At 46.3% G+C, this 21,957-nt stretch overlaps 1 protein-coding gene across 1 annotated transcript in view; it reads right to left on the bottom strand.

Moving 5' to 3' along the window:
- Positions 1-3,369: 3,369 nt before the first annotated feature.
- Positions 3,370-21,957, bottom strand: part of IGSF1 (immunoglobulin superfamily member 1) — a 41,561-nt gene continuing 22,973 nt past the window's right edge. Inside the window, exons 2-20 of the mRNA XM_049873043.1 lie at positions 19,009-19,351; positions 16,558-16,693; positions 16,371-16,397; positions 15,641-15,922; positions 14,993-15,280; positions 12,824-13,108; positions 11,485-11,763; positions 11,037-11,157; positions 9,102-9,172; positions 8,974-9,006; positions 8,282-8,572; positions 7,706-7,984; positions 6,814-7,101; positions 5,765-6,052; positions 5,286-5,573; positions 4,808-5,095; positions 4,411-4,689; positions 3,886-4,009; positions 3,370-3,733 (exon numbers count right to left, since the gene is read on the bottom strand). Coding sequence (XP_049729000.1) covers positions 3,598-3,733; positions 3,886-4,009; positions 4,411-4,689; positions 4,808-5,095; positions 5,286-5,573; positions 5,765-6,052; positions 6,814-7,101; positions 7,706-7,984; positions 8,282-8,572; positions 8,974-9,006; positions 9,102-9,172; positions 11,037-11,157; positions 11,485-11,763; positions 12,824-13,108; positions 14,993-15,280; positions 15,641-15,922; positions 16,371-16,397; positions 16,558-16,693; positions 19,009-19,351 — 4,126 coding nt within the window. The 3' untranslated portion in view covers positions 3,370-3,597. The remainder of the gene's footprint in view (positions 3,734-3,885; positions 4,010-4,410; positions 4,690-4,807; positions 5,096-5,285; positions 5,574-5,764; positions 6,053-6,813; positions 7,102-7,705; positions 7,985-8,281; positions 8,573-8,973; positions 9,007-9,101; positions 9,173-11,036; positions 11,158-11,484; positions 11,764-12,823; positions 13,109-14,992; positions 15,281-15,640; positions 15,923-16,370; positions 16,398-16,557; positions 16,694-19,008; positions 19,352-21,957) is intronic.

The following is a 21,957-nucleotide window of genomic DNA, read 5'->3' as shown; positions in this document are numbered from 1 at the left end:
CTGCTATTATCCTGATGTAACCCACCCTCTCTTTCCTGAATTGTTGCAATAGTTCCTAGCAGATCTCTCTGCTTCCCCCCTTGCCATCAGTCTATTCTTCTCTCAGAATTCTGGATGGCCCTATTAAAATGGGAGTCCAATTCAATCATGTCACTGCCATGATTTCTTATCTGGTTGAGAGTATAAGTCAAAGTCCTTACCATGACCTATAGGGTCTTACTTGGCCTAGCCAACATTACCTCTCTGACCTTATCTCCTTCTACTCTCCCTTTGCTCCCTCTGCTCCAGCCATGCTAGCAGTTCCCAAAACCAACTAGTCATTCTTCTATCTCAGGGCTTTTGAACTTGCTGTCCTTTCTGCCCAGAGCCCACTTTCCTTAGATATCTGGATAGCTTGTTCCTTCATGTCTTTCAAATCTTCCAGCCATATGTCACCTTCTCAGTGAGGTCTTCCCAGGGACCCTCTTAAAATTGCAACAATCTCTTCCCCCAGTGCACACACCTCCTTACCTTCTTTCTTTGCTTTATTTTTAAATAATTTATCACCATCTAATATCCTTTTTTTTTTAAATATCCTATATAGTTTGCTTATTGATGATATTGTCTGTTCTCTCACACTAGAAAGGCAGAGATTTGTGTCTGTCTCACTCACTGTTGTATCCCCAGCGCCCAGAACAGTGCCTGGTACATAGAAGGCAGCCAATATTCATCAGTAGAAAAACTGATATACAAAATATATAAAAGAGCTGCTGCTGTTCTGGTTGGATCTGGCAGGAGTGGGGTAGTCATGAACTCTGCCCTCTGCAAAGCCTGGATTGTTGGGAGTTACCATTGAGATAGATTTGCAAACAAACCTTCGCCAGACCCTGAAAGCACCCTGGAAGGAGATCTATGGACTCAGGGAGGGTAGCCCACATTTTCAAACTTTGTATGCACAATGATGTGTAAGAAGTAGACTTCATCTGAGTCAGAACTAGAGCCAGAGACTACAAAAGAATTACACACAGGCAGATATGGGATCAGTAGAACAATGTGAGTTTCTCAGGTCGTCTCACGAAGTGGTGCGTTCCCATCCCTGGAGGTGTACAAGAAGAGGCTATGTGCTTACCAGTCAGTTCTGCTATAAAGCAGATCCTGTACTGTGTGGGGAGATTGGACCACATGGCCTCAACAATCTTCGTAGCTCTAAGACGCTAGGACCAAAGGTGTGTGAGCCCAAGGATCAGGGGTAATTTACACTTGTTTTTTAGTACTGGGGAGAGAATCTTTGACCTTTCTTCCTGGAGTACCAGAGACAAATTCTCTTTTCAAAAGTCCATTCCACCCTAATTGAGATTCCATTTCCCAGAATTTACCTGATGCTGGGCTGATGATTAGAGCCCAGCCAGGGGTAAAGGGACTGATTCCCATGGCAACCAGGTTGAAAAAACAAACCATGTGAAGCATTGTCAGCAACAAGCTATGTTTGCATTATAAATAGATATTTAATTCATTGAGATAGTTTGTGATGACTTCTGCATTAAAAATAGATATTTAATTCATTGAGATAGCTCTGACAGGGAGCAGGATAGTGAAATCCCAAAGCCACTCTTTCTCTTTAAGTATTTCACCGTTAATTGACACCTATTTTTTCCCTTCTAGTTTTTTAAAACATGTAGAACTTGGTTTTCTAAGTGAAAGAATGGTATATGTGAGTACTTTTAGAAAGCCAACTAACAGTCCAGTGTCACAGTATTTCTCACTATTTGTTTCTCACTGAAAGGTTTATCAGAATTTTCCTTGATTGCGTCAGTATCTTTACTTGAAGCTTTTGGACACAGGAGTTCCCAGGTTCAATGTCTGGATTTCACAAGAGTCTTTTTCTGTCATGTTTGCCTCATCCTCTTGCTTTTCTAACTCTGAGGCTTCTCTCAATTTCAGTCCTTGGCCCTCTGCTCTTATCTTCCCACTTCTCTGTCCCTTGGTGAACAGATAAAACAATCAGGCTAACTTTCACAGCCCTAACACTAGCCTTGACAACATATACTTTGGAACACCCAGCGATTGGGAAGCAAAATCAGACCTGTTCAAAGGACTTCTATCCTGAAATCAAGGACCAAGGGCGGGCCTCCCTCCTGTGTTCAGATTGTACAGCTTGATTGAGGGTTAGGAATGGAGAGTTTGAAGGCAGAGAGTGTGTTCAATAGAAAGCAGCAATTAGGTTTGGCTAAACTCAAATAAAAAAGCACTTTTGAAATTCAATTTTTAGAATCACTTTTTTATAAGAAATTAGTATGAGCGACTAATATAATCTCAACAAATGGAAATTGGAGTGGGACTTTGTACCTCTACATTCCAAAGAGTTTAATACAAATTAGTCTATAGTACTCAGAGTGTTTCATTCTGTAAGGATTAAGGGAAGTGGGATGCATTTTTTCAAATTAAGTTGCTGGGTAAATAAGCTTCCTAATGCCAGAAATATAGGGGTTGCTCTCTAAACTTTATAACCAGGGATAAATAACTCACTGTGTTTGGCAGTCTTGTACCTTGCTTTTTTGAACAGTGTTAGCCTAAAATTAAATAGTGTAGAAGACGAGGAACTTTAGGGACAGGTTTGAAGAGGTTATAACCTTCTCTAGGACCCATAGTTCAACTCTTCTGAGACCTTGGACAGGTTCAAGGAATTAGGTAAATCTCCTTCCTCAGTCCAGCTTCCCTAATGTGTACTGAATTTATAATGATCAAGGACTGAAGGTTCCTGCTCAAACCACCCATCTCACCTACTTACTCACTCCTTGAGATCCCATCACTAGAGACCCATTCTTTTGGGAAAACAGGGCTTTCTTTAAGGAAGGTCAAAGTATTCAGCTTTAAAGTGTGAATGAATTTATACCCTATAATTGTCAGGTAAAAGCCAGCCACAAAGCTCAACTTTGCCCGTTTCAAAGTTTTGCAGAGGGGTGCTCCTGATGTTTTAAATCAGGTATACTGTGGACTTAGAAGTAACATGTAAAAACATGTAACTTCAATGTTTGTCCTCAGGCTCAGCTTGGAGACAACATTGCTGTTCATTCATTCATTCATTCATTCATTCATTCATTCAACAACGAGGTGGAAGCACAACAGGAACTCTGTTCAGTGGCCATGTCTCAAGCCAAATTGGGAAGTAGCTATTTTGGAGCCCTCCGTCCTTCTCCCTCCCTCAGTTCCCATCCTTGAGCTCCTTTCTTTGCACCAATAGCCCTGTGCTGTTTTGTTTTTCCATGGAGATCAGCTCCAATACACCGTTCTCACTAAGTTGAAAGTAGAGAACAGACCAATGGAAGACCACTGACATAGTTGTTGCAGTTAAATAGTGAATACTCTCTTTATTCAGAAGAATACATTTTTAATAGAATTTCATGCACCAGTAAATCAGTACAGTGAGGAGTTATAGGGTAGGGAACCTCTCTTCAGGAAACATCTCACTCTGGGAGAGCCCTCACCTCCCAGAATTCCTTTGACCCAACTCAGGTGATTACAGGCCAAGGAACAGTAGGTGGGGCTATCTCCCAGGGAAACCAGTTGGATTTGTAGGTAAAAGAGAGGAGAGGAAAGTTCTTGTAAATGAGGAGGTTATTATATTGGGACTGGCAGTTCCTCTGAGGTCCCCTGAGAGATGGATGAGGGAGAGTTGGTAGTAGTGCCTAGTTCTATTTCTTGGTTACACTCTTCAAGGGCTATGGACTGGTCTCTTCCATCTGTGTCTGAGCCCCTGCGTAGAGAAAAAGACAGGACTAAGGGAAGATCCAGAACCATCAATCTGAAAACAGGTTGCATTGTGGGACTTAGATGCTAAGGGAATATTTGGACCATTAAACCCAGCAGCTCTATGTTCACAGAAGGAGGCTGAGATATGACATTTACCTGGTTCGGAGTCGGGGCCATTTCTTCCACTCTATGGCTAGCACCACCCCCAATGCTACAACAACCACCACAATCAGGGTACTTCGCACAATGTTACCCACAGTGCACTCCTGAGCAACAGGCCCTGTGATGATAAAAAAGCAGAAACAAAGGCCGTGGAGGTCAGCACATATATGTTTCCCTTGATTTCTTGTTGACCTCTTACTCTGGTCTTCACCAGGCTTCATTTGGGAGCCATGTGTTGAGACTGAAAAGAGGGTGGTTAGTGGCAGTGCTTATGCTGAAGCAGAAGCAGCCATCTTTTTTTTTTTTTGTGGGGAAGGACCGTTGAAAGCATCCTGCTCACTTTCTCTGAGTGAATATGAGGTCTCATATCTTCATCACCCCTAAGAGAAAGATGACCAAACTTGAGGGCTCTGACTCCAAAGCACCCCTCCCCTCTCTGTGTTTGGGCTGTCTCTATGAGGACTGTTTCTGAGATTCCAGGTGTGTCATGGCAGGCTCATGGAGGGATTATTCTCTCACCTGCTGCCCCCACCAGCTCCAGGGGATCACTAGGTTCTGACCAGATGTCAGGGTTGGCCTGGAGGCGGTAGCTGCAGCTGTAGTTTCCAATGCCTTTCCCTTCCACGTTATTGATGACAAAGTCTCCAACCTCTGAGAATTGCTGGGGTGCTTCTTCTCCATCATGTTCCAGGACAAATTCAACACCTGGCAGGGGTCCTCGGCACTGAAGGGTGATATCTTTCCCCAGCTTGAACACAGTGCTGGGCCACGCTGACAGAGAGGGTTTGGGGGGCTTATCTGCAACCAACCAGGACAGAGAGTTAGAAGTAACCCTGAGTCCAGCTCTTTCCCCCTTTATGGCTAACTACTAAAAACCATGAAATATAGATTCTTACTGATGTCCCCAGAATCTTACCAGTCACCCAGATCTCCAGAGGATCACTGTGATTGGAAGCTACGAAGGGAGCAGAGTCCAAATAATAAACACAGCTATAGATTCCAGAATCTTCACCTCTCACTGCTGGCATCCAGAAGTCAGCCCTGTACCCGCTTGGCCTCTGTTGCTCTAAGGGCTGTTGAGCCCCCTCCTTCACCAGAACAAATGTTGAGTCTGGCAGTTCCCCTTGGCACTGAAGAGTTATGTTTTCTCCAGGAGCCACCATGGGACCAGGCTGGGCTAACAGGCTGGGCTTGGGGAGCAAACCTGGAAGAAATGAATAGCTAGTCAGAGAGTAGAGGCCCCTTTCTAGTACATTATCCCTGAAGTCTCTGTTCCTTAAACAAGAAAGACTATTGTTTTGCCCTCTTTGAGATCTTTGGAAACCATCTCCCATGATCCAGGCTATTCCTTGCTTCCACACTCTCACCCCCACTACAGGGCATCTTCCCCTTACCTGTGACTATGAGTTCCAGAGTGTTGCTAGGCTGTATCTTGATAGGGCTTGTCCAGTCAGGGTGGTAGCAGCAGCTGTAACGCCCAATGCTAGCACCAGATATATTGGTGATGAGAAATGCGCCATCATCACTGCTGGATCCCCACAGCTGCATTGAAGTGGCCTCTCCTTCCTTGTGCAGAATGTACCCTACTTCATGGACTGGCCCTTGGCACCAGAGAGTAACATTTTGCCCCAAGGGAATCACAGAACTGGGTTCAGCATATAACCAGGGCTTGGGAAATGTGTCTAGGAAGAAGCCAAAGATGTAAAGTGGTGAGTATGGGAACTTATCGCTCCCTGAATTAACCCTTTATCTTTCTCCTCCTGGATACAGCAGTTGCCCTCCATGACTTAGCCTAGCCTTCCAGGAGGGATCATTTTCCCTAACCCCTACTCCGATTGTTTCTATCCTAGTCCCAGATCTTGTCTGTCCTTACCAGTTACCCAAATCATGATGGGCATGCTGAGATGTGATCCCCTGTTGGACATGGTCGTCTCATAGTAGACACAGCTATAGTTTCCAGAGTCCTCTGCTCCAACAGTGTGGAGGATGAAGTCAGCCGAGTTTCCTGAGGCACTCTGGAACTGTAAAGGATCCTGGGTTCCCTCCTGCAAGAGGGCAAATCTCATACCCTGGAAGGCCCCTTGGCAGTGCAGGGTCACATTCTTCCCAGGAAGCACCACAGGACCTGGCTGTGCCAGGAGAGTGGGTTTGGGGTAGAATTCTGAAATTAAAGAGACCACAACATGAATGCCCTCCACCCCACCCCCCATGTTTTGCAAAGAACAATACATATTTATTGTAGAAAATTAGAAAATACAGAGAAAACCTAAAGAAAACACAATTCAACCACTCAAAGATAAGCACTCCTTAAGTATTTTATACATTTCCATTTTTTTTTCCTCTATATGCCCACATGGATACAATGAGAACCATTTACATAATTGGGATCCTACTGCATGCACAGTTGTGTAGTCTGATTTTGTTCACTCAACTTTATGTTGTAAATATTTTCCTATGATGTTAAATAGCCTTTGGAAAGTATCATTTGTAATGGCAGCATAATATGCAGCTGACATTTCAAGGTCTTCTCCCTTTCTCTGAGGGCCATCCAGCCCACCAATCTCTCACATTCCAGCTAAAGACAAAGTAGACATTGAGTCTAAAGCTCAAGGGCAAGCCACAAAAGGATTTTAGAAATAGGGCTGCTGGAGTGTGGCTCTTGGGATCGGACATCCCCCATCTTACTCTCCTTTTCCCCCTGTGAATGACTTGCCCTCCTCCCTCTCCTTTGTCTCTTTTCGTAGTAATATAAGCAGCTGCCTAGAGTGAACTGCTTACCAGATGCCAGGCACTGTCCTAAGCCCTTTCTGCGTGTCTTCTCATTCCGGAAGGAACACTTCTCCCTTTCCCACTGACCACTCTTCCACCCACCGTCCCAGGGTCAGCACTGCCTCTACCTGGATTCCCCCTCCTCCTTCTGACCTGTCACCACAAGCTCCACAGGGTCGCTGGGCTCAGACCAGACAGCAAAGTCGTAATAGCGGCAGGTGTAATTCCCTCCGTCGCCAATGCCCACGGAAACGACCAGAAAGTGAGCTGCACTGGCCCCTGGACTTGCCCAAGACCCATCACTGGATGCAATTTCACTTCCATCTTTGTAAAGAATAAAGCTCATGTGCTGGTGGGGAGTCGAGCAATTGAAAGTCACTTGGGCACCAAGGGTGACCACCGGGCTGGCCCATGTCTTGAAGAAGGGTTTGGGGTACATTTCTAGAAAGCAAAGACAGAACACAAAACAAAATTCAGGAAAAAAAAAAGGAAGAAAGCAAATATAAATATTGGTTCTAGGAAGCTGCTCTGCTTTCTCTAGTATCTCATTAAAAGTGTGTGCACTAAAAACCGAGGTAACTCCACCTTGCAGACGGACTTCTCGCACAGGGACCCCTTCTCTTCCCTTTATATCCCCCCAAAGATGCCTCACTGTCGTCAAGGCAGGCAGTGGAGGCTAGCTAAAAGAGAATTGTCATCAGGGTTTTGCTGGTTCTTTGAGCCTCAGTTTGCCCATTTGGACAAGAAGGGGAAATGGTACCTGCTTCACCTCCCTTGAAGATTTGTTGCTTCGCTAAATGAGACAATTGATGTGAAAATAATTAGAAAAATTAAATCACCCTCCACAAACCCAAGCTATTAATAACAATTATGGCTATTAATATCATGCAGCCAGAGGCCCTGGCACTCCCAGCGCCACGCCTGCCTGGCTCTAAGATTGGACACAGGCTCCTAGGACCAGCAGCAAAGTTTGCTGTTGGGAGAGGAGCGTCCGATTCCAAGCTTTACCGCCCCCTCCTCCCTCACACACCCTTTTCAGCTCTACCTTTTATGACAAGCTCCAGGGGCTCACTGGGCTCAGACCACTTGAAGGGGCGCTTTTCAGTGTGAGTACGGCAGCTGTAATTGCCTTCGTCTTTATCCTCCATTCTTTGGATTGTAAAGAAGGCTTCTTTCCCAACGGCACCAAGTTGCTGGACAGGTTCCTGCTCTCCCTCCTTATACAGAGCAAATCCCATGCCTGCCAGCCATCCTTTACACTGGATTTGTAGTTCTTGGCCCCGGATTGGGGGGGAAGCAGAAATGACAGGTTTGGGGAGGATGTCTGGAAAGGAAAATGGGGGGGGGAAGGGGAGTCAGAAGTTTGGAAGTGTCCAGATGGGACACTCAGAGTCACTTTGTCAGCAAAAAGAGAAATCCATTCTTGGCCGGCCTGTGGCTCTTCCTGACAGTTTCTTCTGACTCTCTGTCCCCTTCTTATCCCCCCATTCAGTCTCCTCCAATCCTACCTGCAGCACAAAGGTCTCCGGGGGCTCTGGGCATTTCCCCCATTCCCAGGGAACAGTGTTGGAGTTCTGGGGTACCGCGGCTCGCTCCGGGAGAACCCTGTGCCTTTTCTTACCAGTCCCCACCAGCTCAAGCGCCTCACTGGGCTCCGACACGGCCATCTCTTCCCAGGAATGGCAGTGGTAACTCCCGATGTGGCTCTGGGTCAGGGCACCAAGGGGGAAGGCAGCCCGGACCAGCTCTGAGGCTGGGCGAGTTGCGATCCACCCGGTCCCGTCCTTCAGCAACACAAACTCCTTAGTTGAGCTAGAAGGGCTTCTGCACCAGAGGGTTAAGTTCTTCCACGGGGCCAGAGGAAAGTTGGTCTCTGCCCACAGCTCAGGCTTAGGGGTTGGCATGATTATTTCTAGAAACAGCAGAGTTAATGAAGCCACCCCCCCTCCTCCCTCCCGCTTCCCCTTTCCATGAAGCTGTCTCTCCTGTCCTTGAACCCCCTACCCAAATCATGCTGCTTACCTCCTCTTTCACCCCCAATCCAAACAAACCCTTCCCTTCCTTCCGCAGGTGCTGGGGAAAGGGAAAGCTGATGTCTCAGCTAAGCCTCAGAAAAGTGCAGAAGCTTGGGGGAAATTTTGCAGGCAGTAAAGCAGAGTTGGAAGCTGAATTTTGCCAGCAGCTTTAGCAAGTGCCCCTTCCTGGCTGTCCTTCCCTCCCAACCAGTCACTCCCTGGCCACTGACACTGACGCTCTGTAGTTATTTCGGATCTCCAGGGAGGAATGTCCCAGTCTGGAGCAGGAAAAACTCACCAGTCTGTTCTGTCAATACCCCATTACACAGTCCTGCAAAAGAAATTCCTGCCAGGGCTCTGCCCCCTCCCCCACGGACTTCACCCCGGGCTTCTGCCCAGGCCCCTTCCCCACCCCCTTGTACTCACCACAGCAGAGAAGGGCCGTGACTATGAAGAGCATGGTGACCCCTTGAGCTGTTCTCAGCAACCAGGCTTCTCTAGCGAGACCAGAAAAGAGATGAGAGTAGTTGCTGGGATTAGGGGGAGGGCGGAGAGAAGGGGGCGGCAATTTATGTCATTGGCTTACTCACCACCCAATAGGGATTGGATGTGGCCAGGATAATGGGATACAATCTTTTCTGACATCGATGACTTTTCCTTTTGAGGGCCTCACCACCTACAGCCCCCTTGCTCTTTCAGGATCCACGTGCCCCCCGCCTCCTCCCCCCTCCCCAGCTTATATCATATGTCAGCTTCCCATGCCCCCTGATTAGGCTGTTGCTGAAATTGAGATGTCAGATGTGAAAATGCTTTTGTGTCTCCAGCTCTCAGAACCCCGGAAGCTCAGAGTGATCGGCAGCTCAGGGTGCTGGGGGTGGGGGTGGAGGGAGAATTTCTCCATCATCAAATTCAAGTTTGGAAGCAGTTGTTATTGTGGCAGCATAGGTCCTCAGACCAACCTGCCTCATTTGCCTTTGTTATGGAAGGGTTGCCTAGGCAGCCGCTGTGAATTACTAGAGGGTTGTCGGTGCTGAGCTAAGCTTGTCAGAGAGTGGGATCCCCTCCCCCCACCCAGATTATGACTAGAAATGTGTGGTGGCTTTGGGTTATGGGTCCTGTAATATTAGATGATATTAAGCCAAAATCCTTTTCACAATTTTTACTTAGAAAACACTGACCCTCCTTCCTGGTTGCTAAACATGCTTTTCAAGCTGCTTTCTCTGAAATCTGATTTTTGATCTCATTCTTTGATGCAGTGATCCTGGGCTGGGGTGGAGAACATGAAGCTACATTTTTTTTTTTTCCTAACTGCTGGCTTGGAGGTTACCTCAATGTGTTGTGGGAATCAGGGCAGATTCTAGGAAGAATTAGCAACTAACACCCACTGATATTTTTGAAAACTCAAGGGGTGGTGGTTTCTGCAGAAGGCTTGGGTAGCTCCCCTCCCATGACCCAGGCACTCCGCCCCTCAGTGGAAAACAGACGCACGCACACATAATCATAGTTATCAGCCATTGAGTACTGAATACTCTCAGACACACAAAGGCTTATGGGTGGGGGGTACAGCCAAAGGCAGAGAGTGGGAGGCAGTGGGCAAGGCATTCAGGAGCTGAGGCCCCCACCAGGCTAGGAGCTGTCATTTCTTTTCTCATTGCCAAGCAGAGTAGTCTGAGCAGAAGCCATGGGGATCAGGGAGAGAGGGGCATGCCCGAAAAGACACCGAAAGATCAAAGGAAATGAACGGCAGGAGAATCTGTTTGGCTCACCATGTTGTGGGTCAGAGGAAATAGTCTGATTTCCCTGGCCTTATTTATTGCCTAACTACTTGCCTACCCAGGTTAAGATCATATTCCCAGAATGCTCTGCCCAGGTGGTTGGAGGCCAGAGAGAGGCAACTAGGATGGACCACAAGGCTCTCAAGCCTTTGAGAACTAGGGCTTCAGGTGAAAAGTTGGGGTAGGGATTGGATAACAACACGAGACACAGGACAACATGACTTCTTACAAGAGAAAAAGTTCAAACCAAGGTAATGGGGGACACATCAATCTTCTGTGAGGGGCAGGGTGGTTTGAAGGAGATTTGGGCACTGTCCTGGGGGGATCAGTGAATGAGGTTCTGATTACTTCTCCAGCCTCTGAGAATTACTCATTTTTTTCACCCTCTGGCTCAGGTACTGACCCCTCTGTGAGGTGAAAGAGAAACGGCTGGGGTGAGAAAGTCTTGTCCCCTAATCCCAGAAGGTGGGGAATATACAGTGTGCCCCTGTGGCTTGTCTCACCTGGGGCATGGCCCATTCCTTAGACTCTGAGGAGACTGGGCTCAGCTAGGTTGAGGAAAAAGGGGCTGGGACAAGACAGTTACCTGATTCGGAGTCTCCGGCATTTCCACCTTATCCACAGCACTACCGACAGCAAGGCAACAAACTGCGTGATTAGGGATAACCTGATCGCTTCATTCAGAACGTAATTCCAGGTGAGAGAGCCTGTGGCCAGAGAAGACGAGAAGCAGGGGCCTTGATGGGAACACGGGCAGGCAAATACATTCATGGAGGGGGTGGGGAGAGGTGATTACTAAGAGTGCTTATATTGGGAAGGCAGACGTGGCCTTCCTTTTCTTAGGGTATGGGAGCCTTGAAAGCACCCTGCTCACTGCCTTTGAGTGATTGTGAGACCCCACTTCACCCCCCAGGGGAAGGGTGCCCGAACCCAAGGGCCCTGACTTCCAAGTCCCTGACTCGTCATTCTATATCTCCCAGGGGTATCATGGCCAAAGCCATGGAAGAGGTTCTTATGAAGAGTTGTCCTCTCACCTGCTGGCCCCATCAGCTTCAGAGGCTCACTGCGATGTGACCAGATGTCAGGGTGTGCCTCTACACGATAGCTGCAACTGTAGGTTCCTGCGCCTTTCCCTTCAACATTACTGATGATGAAGTCTCCATCCACTGAAAATTTTTGGGATGTCGCTCCATCTTCCCGTTCCAGGGAAAATTCTAGTACTAGATGAGGTACTCGGCACTGAAGGGTGATGGTTTTTCCCAGCTTGAACATAGTGCTGGGCCAAGCTGACAGAGAGGGTTTGGGAGGCTTATCTGGAACCAATTCAGAGACCAGAGTTAGAAGAGGTGACCTTGAACCCAGTACCCCTACCCCCAATCCAGCATTTCTCAGCTCCCTATTTGGTCTTCTCCTCCTTGTCATTTCCACTAAATTGGTGGCTTCCAAATTTGACTGTGCATCAGAATCCCTTTGCCCACTCCTTGGTGCTTTAAGGACTTCTGAGTCCATGCCTTTAATCAGGTAGACTTCATACCTGTAATCTACCCTGGCCCTGAAGGAAAATACCATTTACAGGGGCCACAATGGGGCTGGGCCATATTTAGAGGTAGGGCTTGAGGAACAGTCCTGGGAGAGAAGGTTCCTAAATTTTGTGGAGAAAGTCCTTCACCACACTCCTGGTGTATTTTTCCTGGGATCATATCTTTGAGACGGGACAAGGCCACTAGTTCCTTCTTAACCAGTTAACTAGTTGAGATCAAGTTGATTCTGACTCAAGGTGACCCCCTGGGTAATTACGATAAAAACAAACAACAATTGTTAGCACTTGTCTACAACCACAAGCTCCATAGTGTTGTATGCTATCATTCTGATGGAGCTCTTCCAGGTGAGGAGATAGTGGCAGCTATAGATGCCAGCATCACTGTAGGTCACATTGTTGAGGAAGAATGAATCGTCACCATCAATGTTGGTGGCATCCAAGAGCTGAAGTGGTTTGTCTTCTCTCTTATAGAGTGTTAGCCCCACTCCATCCACTGGCACTTGACAACACAGGCTCACATTTTGACCCATTTGAACCACAGGACTGGGCTGAGCAAGTAGCCATGGTTTGGGGGGAAGTGTCTAGGTTGAGACCCAAAATAGAAAGGGCTAATGGTCTGATCTCCTCCTCCCACTAAAGGTTTTTTTTTCCTGTCTCTTCTAAATGCCTTTCACCAGTCCCCCTTTAGAAAATCCTTGCTAAGCTCAGCTGGACACAGTCTGTACCCTTCCCCACTATTAGTCCTGCCTGCATGATTAGATTTTCCAGGGGACCAGAGGGAGTTTCATATCCTTAGCCCCTACGATATGTCTCTTGCTCTCCCCTTTTCTTACCAGTTACCCAGATTTTCAGGATATCACTAAGGAGTGAACCCCTATATGACCCATCATAGTAAAAACAGAGGTAATGTCCAGCATCGTTGATTTTCAGAGCCCGGAAGGAGAAATATGCCTCATTTTTTGTTGGCCTCTTGTGGTGAAAGGACTTCTCCAAGTCTTCAAGCCTCATCAAAGCAAAAGTCATTCCATAGATTGGCCCTTGGCACCTGAGATTCAGGCTTTCTCCAGGTGCTAGGATGAGCCCAGGATAGGCTGTCAGAGTTGGTTTGGGGTAGAGTCCTAGAAAGGGAAGAAACCCTGAAGTTAGAGATGGAGTGATCCTTCTCCATTATCTTTCATTTTTATATTCCTAGTCTCTTTGGACAGGTAAGTTTTACCCTCCCCTCCTTTTCCCACCCTTTGATCCTTACTTCCCCCAGGAGGTAATCAAGAATTGGTCCCACTTATGCTCCTGCTCTCTTACCAGATTCTCTCAGTTCCACTAAGCTATAACCATGTGTAGGGGTGTCTCTCAGTGGAATATCTATAGCTGTAATTCCCTGCATCTTCAGGTCCCCAGAATGCCAAATGTCATCCTCCCAACCACCCAAGAAACCAAACTTCTGAAAATGGCTTTGATTCCATCTTTTGTAGAGCATGAATATTACTACAGTATTAAGCATGACTTTTGAGCACATTAAGTCCATGTAAGACCCTACTTTCAACATGGGATTGGAGGAAGCCAATAAAGAGGGTTTGGCCAGTAAGTCTGCAACCCAAAGTAATCTCTATTAATGGGGCCGCATGCTGATTTCCATGATTGTTCTTCCAAAGAGACCATACTATGAAGCAGGGGACAAATCTCACACCCAAACCATCCCTTCTTACCCCAACCCTAAGTCCAGGTAGACCCACTCATCCATTATGGATGATCAGCTCCATCATATGCTCACTGAGCATTTAGGATGTGTCAGGCATGGTGTAATGTAGGATTACACAGGTAAAGACAGTTCCTGCCAGCAAAAAGCTCATGGCCTAGTGGTGGATACTGATGAACAGATAACTACAGAAGTGTGTGTTAGTGGAATCTATGCTAGAATGACAGACACACAACAGACACCCATATACATAGTTCAAACAGTCCTTTGTTCTTTGGTCCTCAAGAAAGGCTGTAGTAATGGAATTAATATCTACCATTTATTGAGAATTTATATGCCAGACACTGTACATATATTTAGGGAATTCCTCACAACAACCCTGTGAGGTAGGCATTATTATTATACCCATTTTGCAGATCAGGAGACTGAGGAACAGAGAGGCACGGAGTAGGTTGGATAGATAATATTATCCCATTTTAGAGTTGAAGGAACCAAAATACAGAGAGGTGCAGTGACTTGCTCAAGATCACACAGGGAGGCAGTGTCAGAGGTGGAACTAGAAACCAGGATTAGTGCTCTTAAGTCCGGCGTACTTTCTATAGCACCACAGCTGCCCCAAGCTTATTAAGCCTGGTAGAAGGACTAAAGCAAATGTGGCCAATTTTGCCAAGAAGCTTCCAGGCCATGGGGTTAGGGAGATGGGACTAGAGTGTGTGTCTGGCATTTGGGACATTTTGAGAAGCCTTCGGCTGTGTTTAGAGATTGGTACGGCCTTAATAGATGTATAGATATGGGACTAAACTGATTTATAAAGCCATTTCTAAAATATGAACTATCACTTTTCTTGTCCTTGTTTTTTTTATTTTTATTATTAGCACTAGTAATTGGTTCCATTTTCCACACTTAAAGATAATAATGATAAATAAAATAAAAATACATTAAAGAAAACAGTTTATAAAACTGCAGTGGCAGTGCCTGGATCATATTAGGTGCTCAATAAATATTAGTTGAATGAATGAATGCATGCATGATATTCAACAGGTAGAGAATAAAAAGATGTGATGAGCTGAAGCTGCTGGGCAGTTGGCTGGGCTCATCTGCCAGCCAAGTGATTGGATCCCACATACCTGACTTGAAGTATGTGTGATTCTAATTTGCATCTCAGTAGAAGTTAAATGACTCTAGTTCATGGACCTTGCAGGGCCTAGGAACTGGCTGAGGAAAATAAAATCAGAAACCCTGGTTCACCCAGCCATGATCCCTGGAACAATGATTGTCAGACCCCAGCAGCCATAGCCACACCCACCTGCTATAATCAGCTTCAGGGGGTTGCTGGGCTCTGACCACAGAGTGGGGAGAATCTGGATATGAGTGCGGCAGATGTAAACCCCTTCGTTCTCAGGTGTCATGTTGTCAATGGAGAATATAGCCACTGTCCCAGTTGGGACTTGGTAATCCACAGGCTCAGCATATCCCTCTTTAAACAGCAGGTATACCAAATCCTGTAGCCATCCGTGGCAGAACACATTAACGTTACATCCAGGAAGAGTGGAGCTCTCGGCCAGGATCCAGAAGATGGGCTTGGGAAGTTGGCCTGGAAGAAAAGAATGAACTGGAATTCAGGTAGAGCAAGGGCAGTGCTGCCCAGGGAGAAGTAGATGAGAGCTCTACTTTAGATAAGGCATCCCTGTATGATCCTTACTTGCCAACAACCCTCCTTCCCCCAACTCTGAGCCTCCCCTTTATTGAGAGCTTTCTCTCTAAATCTGTTCCAGAGTCTACATCTCCACCATGCACTGCATAATACAGAGTAGGCACTTATTTAATATCTGTGGAATGCATGCATCCAGGTACTTGAGATAAACGAAGGAATGAGTTAAACAAACCCTGTCCTGGGATGACAGGTTGAGTCCCAGGAGCTGGAGTTTATTCTTGAGTATCTATTGCTTCTTACCTGGTGCCTCCAACTCCAGAATTTTACTGGGCTTTGACCAGCCTGTCTCCTGCCAGTAGCAGCACCTATAAAGACCTGTATTGGACTCATTAAGGGCACCTATGGGGAATGAAACTTGAAAGGTCTTGTAGGTAGGCTGGACCCAGGTCATCTGTGTCTTATCCTTCAGCAGCAGAAACTGGCTAGATATCTGAGAAGGGCTTCTGCACCAGAGTGTGATGTTCTCCCAAGGGGCCTGGGGGTAGTTGGTCTCTATCCACAGCTCCGGTTGAGATTCCATCACTGTCATTTTGAAAGACCACAAAGATATGAGTAGTTCAACCCTCTCACTCCCATCAGGTGCTTTCCCCATGTTCCTTAAAATTAGCCCCAACTTAGATCCCTCTTTTTATGTTAGAATCGACTCGATGGCTATGGGTTTTTGTGTTTTGGGGATAGGAGTGTCTACTCGTCTGGGGGAATGGGATAAGGATCCCAGAGTGTTTTTTCAAGGAGTCCAGGTGAGTTGGGGGAATAAAGGGCAAGTCTGGGTTCCTTTCCATCTGAGATAAAGCTTTTCACTATTCCATGGGGAACCAAGTCATGAATAAGGGGCTCTGATTCCCAACCAGCTCAATCTGGGAATTGTCTCTGGGATCTCAAGGCAGTAATGTCCAGGGGCATGGAGGCAGGCCAATGCGTTGGAGCCTGTAGGAAGTAAGGTACTTGAGGTAGCACAGGACTCACTTACCCATCTGTGTCATATCCAGACTCAGCCCTGCAAAGAGAGATTGTGGTAAAGGAGAGCCCCCTCCATGCTCCCACTCTATCCTCAAACTCCAAAGCTCTTTTCTCCCTCCCCAAGCTTCCTACTCCCCTACCCTTATGGCAGGGTGATTTGTCCCTCATTTGCCTCTCACCCCCTTCCTTGTACTCACACATGCAGAAGAGCAAGAGAGTGAATGTCTGCAGCATGGTGGCCCTCGCCCTTGAACTGTCCAGGGTTGTGGGCCTCTGGTGCTCACTGTGGGCTTTGAGTCTTGAGGAGTTTTGCCCTTCAGCAGGTGATGGAGTCTGAAAACAGAGCTGTTTTTACTCAGGGGACTTATTCTGCTCCTTAAAATTTAGTTTAGATCGCTCAGTTGCACTTAACAACTCTATCCTCCACTCCCTCACAGGCACACAAAGTATTACAAAGTTCTACTTCCCCATCCTCCCACCCAAGTTCTTTGCACGTATCTAAGATTTGTTAAAATGTTTGTTTGTCCCTGGGATCTCAGAGGCCCAGAGGACTACCTAACCTAATCCAGGCCTGCAGAAGCCCTCATGGGATGGGAGAGATGGAAAGTGCTGTGCGTCACCTTTTCAGATCTTTTATACACACACACACACACACACACACACACACACTGAGTCCTCCAACAAAACATTCCTACATCCCCATTTTGCTGATGAGAAAATTGAGCCTTGGAGAGAATATATAATTTACTCAAGGTCAAAGATACTAAATATCAGAGCCAAAATTCAAATCCAGGTTTGAAGCCAATACCCATACTCTAAAACCATTATTTAAACTTCCGGAGGCAACCCATGCCCCGTTTCTCACCCTCTTTCACCCCCTCCCATCTCATCCCATCCAGGCCTTCACTTCTATGGAATGCTTCAGATGCAGTGTTACTCTCATTCTTATCTCTTACCCCAAAAGCTCAATAACTCCATCTCAATTAGGTGTAAGTGAATCAAGCTGCTTGAACTAATTCATAAAATTAATAATTCACATAAGGTGTAAATGATTTATTGAGTGCTCTTAACCTTCCAAGAATTTTTGTTTGTTGCCCATAGGGAAAATGGAATTGGTTGAATCTCAGGGAGTATGGTGAAGTATGGAGGCCTGCCCCTTTTCCCAGAAATCACTAGTGACTATAGGCCCTGCATGTACTAAGGTAGGCCCCTGAGTTTTTGTGCCCCCAGGGCATCCTTTTGCCAAAGGAAGATGCACCCTCAACACACAAACTCAGCCTAACTACCCCACCAGGTCTCTATTCAGAGCCTGAGGTCCTGGCTGCCCCCAGTAATTTAATCCCTACTTCAGGAGACTGGGTTAGAGGCAGCTCCCAGAACAGAGAAATGGGCTGCTTTCACTTCTCCAAACTGACTCTAGGACTCCAGCCCCTAACTTGTTCCAGCGCCAACACCAAGTGGGGTGCAGGAGCTAGAAGAGATTCATTTTCAAAGCACCTGGGCTTCAGGAAGCAGCTGGACAGTCAGAGATCCAGGAAATCACAGCTCCTTTCCGTATTGGTCACTTTTCATTTAAGGATGCTCAAATTACCCTCTCTAAACTTTATAAAGTGGGGAGAATGATATCTACCTAGAATCGTTGTTGTTGTGTTGTATTAGAGATGCACGGTGCCAGGCACATTGTGAACATTTCATAAAAAGGTGGCTGTTTTCTTTTTTATTCTTCCCAAAGGGGGCATCAAACTGGTGTAGGACCCTAAAGATGCTCTCTTCATCTCAGCTCTTACAGCCCCTTGGCCCCTCTTCCCTCAGGCCAGGCCAAGGCTTTGTTGCTTTGTTCCTCTGGGGCCTGTTGCTTTGTTCCTCTGGGGCCTTGGGCCAGGGCTTATTGGGGAAGTCCAGTTCTACTGCCAAGGGAAAGGTCCCACCTGGAATTCCACACAGGAAATGCCATCTGAGGTTCTAGCCTTGTCCCTTGGGCCCCCAGTCTAGGGTCTTTGCCTCTTGAGTATTTGAATGGAGTCAGAGCAGCTGGGCTTCTCAGCATGGCTGACCCCTTCCCAATCATAAGGAAACTACCATTTATATACAGCCACACTGATGAATTTTATGCCCCGGGAGCACCCTCAAGCTTCAGGAATGAAGAGGGACGTTAGCCACACCCATCTTTGCCTTTCACCACCCCCCCCATCTCAGCTCTCAAGCGATTTTACCCTCTCCTTCTACTCCAACTCAAGCACTTTCCCCGCCCTTAGGCAGCGCTGCAGTGCTTTTTGAGGGTGGCATACTCCGAAATGTCTAATGGCTCGCCCCCTGCATAGTTTAGAGGGCTCCAGGAATTAAAGGGGTTGGGCTCGGCGGGGTGCGGGGTACAAGCACCGCTGAATGTTTGGAGGGAACACTGAGAAGGAAAAGGGAAGAAAGGTATCTACAGTGTCCAGAGATTCCCAGCGAGGCAGGGCTGGGATCCCGGGAGGGAAAGAGAAAAGGAGGGATGAAAGGGGGTGGCGGGGGGACAGACTGGGAAGCAGTTTAATTTACGGCAATTAATTACAACAAGGAGACTCTTTCGGGGGTTTTGTTTAGGATCTGGTGGCTGATATTTAGCCTTCAGCCACTGGACTATGCGCTCATTTGCAGGTACTTACGGTAGCTGAAGACCCGCTCCGCTGCTGGAGATTCTCCAGTGAGCTCCTCCAGATGCAGCAAACTGCCCGGCATGGGAAGAACTGGCTAAGGACAGCCTCTTGTGCTCTGGCCCCGCCTCCCAGTGTCCCCAGCCCGCCCGCCGGCCCGCCCCAACCTCCACTCCTCCCTCCGCTAGGCCTTGGTAGCCCACCTACACCAACTCTGCGGGCCACCTGCAGTCCTCTGACGACCGGGATTTCTACGCGCCTCCCAGCTGCCCGCCTCTCTCCAGACTCCCTGCAGAGGCCTTTGGAGCCAAATTCTGGCCCCAGCCCCCTCGCCTGCTGGTGGCTCAGAGTTTCACTGGGAGAGGTCCAGCTCTTGCCAAAGCTGTAGATCCCTTCTCTCCAGCGCCCCAGTGCCTTCCAAGGGATCTCAGATCTTTCATTGCCTATTTAATGCCCTCTTTATGCATAAAGATCCTCACCACGATTTAAATGCCTACTATGTGCTGCTAGGCCCTGAGCATATATTATTTCTAATCTTCATAGCAACCCTACAAGTGTTATTTCCCCCAGTTTTACAGATGAGGAAACCAAAGCTCTGAGAGGGTTAAGTAACTTGGAGAGCCTTCAAACTCCAGTTTGGGATAAAAGCCCAGGTTTTAGAGACATACAAACTTGGGTTTCAGTCCAGGTTCCACTATTTCATAGCGGTGTGACCTCAAGCAAGTGACTCTCTGAGTCCCAGTTTCCTCATCTGTAAAATGAAGAAAACAACAGAACAGGGCTTCAATGGGATAATGTAAGTAAAACTCACAGCACAGTGCCTGGCACAGTTGGTGCTCAATAAATGATTGCTGCTTCTGCTGCTGCTACTACTATTAATCTGTAAAGCCTCCCCCAACAGCTCAAGAGTAACATGATTTTGATGATGTAGAGCAACCTTTCACAAATTCAGTTGGCTGTGAAAAAATTAAAAAAATGATAATGTATGAATAAGACACTAGCCGAAGCTTTTGAGATATGACATGTGATGGGATTAAAGTAGCACATCCAGTGGGCTCATAGATCAATAGATTTTCATAAGAAATAACCAAAGTTTTAATGATGTGTATTTGGAATACATTTTTATTGCAGTAAATATGTAGGTACAAAACAGTTACCATCTCAACAATCTTCACATGTACAGTTCAGTGACATTAGATATGCTCCTCATGTCGTTCAAGCATCACAATTAACTGTTCCCAAATAAAAACTTGACGACCATCACCCTTAATATGTGTATTTTTTACCATCATAAAAGATTACAGATTATCTAATGAAAAATACTTTAAGAACAAATTATATAAAAATAAAACAGCTCTTTTGATGGGCCAATTGAATATCATATCTTCATGCATCAGGTGATCTCCGTTGTGGATTCCTGGCATCTTTGACTACTATGCACCATTATAAACTGCAGATTATATGTATAATGAATAGAACAATCATGTTGTTGTTCAGTGCCGTCAAGTTGATTTCAACTCATATCGACCCTGTGTACAACAGAACGAAACTGCACAGTCCTGTGCCATCCTCAAACAATTGTTATGCTTGAGCCTATCATTGCAGCCACTGTGTCAATCCATCTCCTTGAGGGTCTTCCTTTCTTTCACTGACCCGCTATTTTACCAAGCACGATGTCCTTCTCCAGTGACTGGTCCCTCCTGATCACATGTCCAAAGTATGTCAGATGTAGCCTCGCCATCCTTGCTTCTAAGGGGCATTGTGGCAGTACTTCTTGCAAGACATATTTGTTGATTCTCCTGGCAGTCCATGGTATAATTCAAAGGCATCGATTCTTCTTAGGTCTTCCTTATTTATTGTCCAGCTTTCTCATGCATATGAAGTGATTGAAAATACCCTGGCTTGGATCAGGGTTATCTTAGTCCTCAAAGTGACATCTTTGCTTTTCAACACTAGAGAGGTCTTTTGCAGCAGATTTGTCCAATGCAATATGTCGTTTGATTTCCTGACTGTGGCTTCCATGGGCATTGATTGTGGACCCAAGTAAAATGAAAACCTTGGCAACTTCAATTTTTTTCTCTGTTTATCATGATGTTGCTTATTGGTCCAGTTGTGAAGATTTTTGTTTTCCCTCTTTTGAGATGTAATCCATACTGAAGGCTGTAGCCTTTGATCTTCATCAGTGAGTGCTTCAAATCCTCTTTGCTGTTAACAAGCAAGGTTGTGTCACCTGCATATCTCAAGTTGTTAATGAGCCTTCTTCCAATCCCGATGCCACACTCTTCTTCATATAGTCAAGGTTCTCTGAGTATTTGCTCAGCATACAGATTGAATAAGTATGTGGAAAGCATACAACCCTGACACACACCTTTCCTGACTTTAACCCACACACTATCCTCTTGTTCTGTTCGAATGACTGCCTCTTTGCCTATGTACAGGTTCCTCATGAGCACAATTAAGTGTTCTGGAATTCCCATTTTTCACAATATTATCCATAATTTGCATGGTCCACACAGTCGAATGCCTTTGAGTAGTCAACAAAATACAGGTAATCATTTTTCTGGTATTCTCTTCCTGCCAGGATCCGTCTGACATCACCAATGATATCCCTTGTTCCTCATCCTCTTCTGAATCCAGCTTGAAATTCTTACAGTTCCTTGTCGATGCATTGCTGTATCCACTTTTGAATGATCTTCAGCAAAATTTTACTTGCGCTTGATATTAATGATACTGTTCGATAATTTGCACATTCTGTTGGATCACCTTTTTTTGGAATATGCACAAATATGAATCTCTTCCAGTTGTTTGGCCATGTAGCTGTCTTCCAAATTTCTTGGCATAGACGAATGAGCCCTTCCAGCACTGCATACGCTTGTTGAAACATCTCAGTGGGTATTCCGTCAATTCCTGGAGCCTTGTTTTTCGCCAACTCCTTCAGTGCAGCTTGGACTTCTTCCTTCA

This window comes from Elephas maximus, chromosome X (genome assembly GCF_024166365.1).
Source record: "Elephas maximus indicus isolate mEleMax1 chromosome X, mEleMax1 primary haplotype, whole genome shotgun sequence".
In the NCBI taxonomy this organism is placed as follows: Eukaryota; Metazoa; Chordata; class Mammalia; order Proboscidea; family Elephantidae; genus Elephas; species Elephas maximus.
The sequence above is the reverse complement of the archived record's forward strand: the minus strand, read 5'-3'. Positions and strand labels throughout refer to the sequence as shown.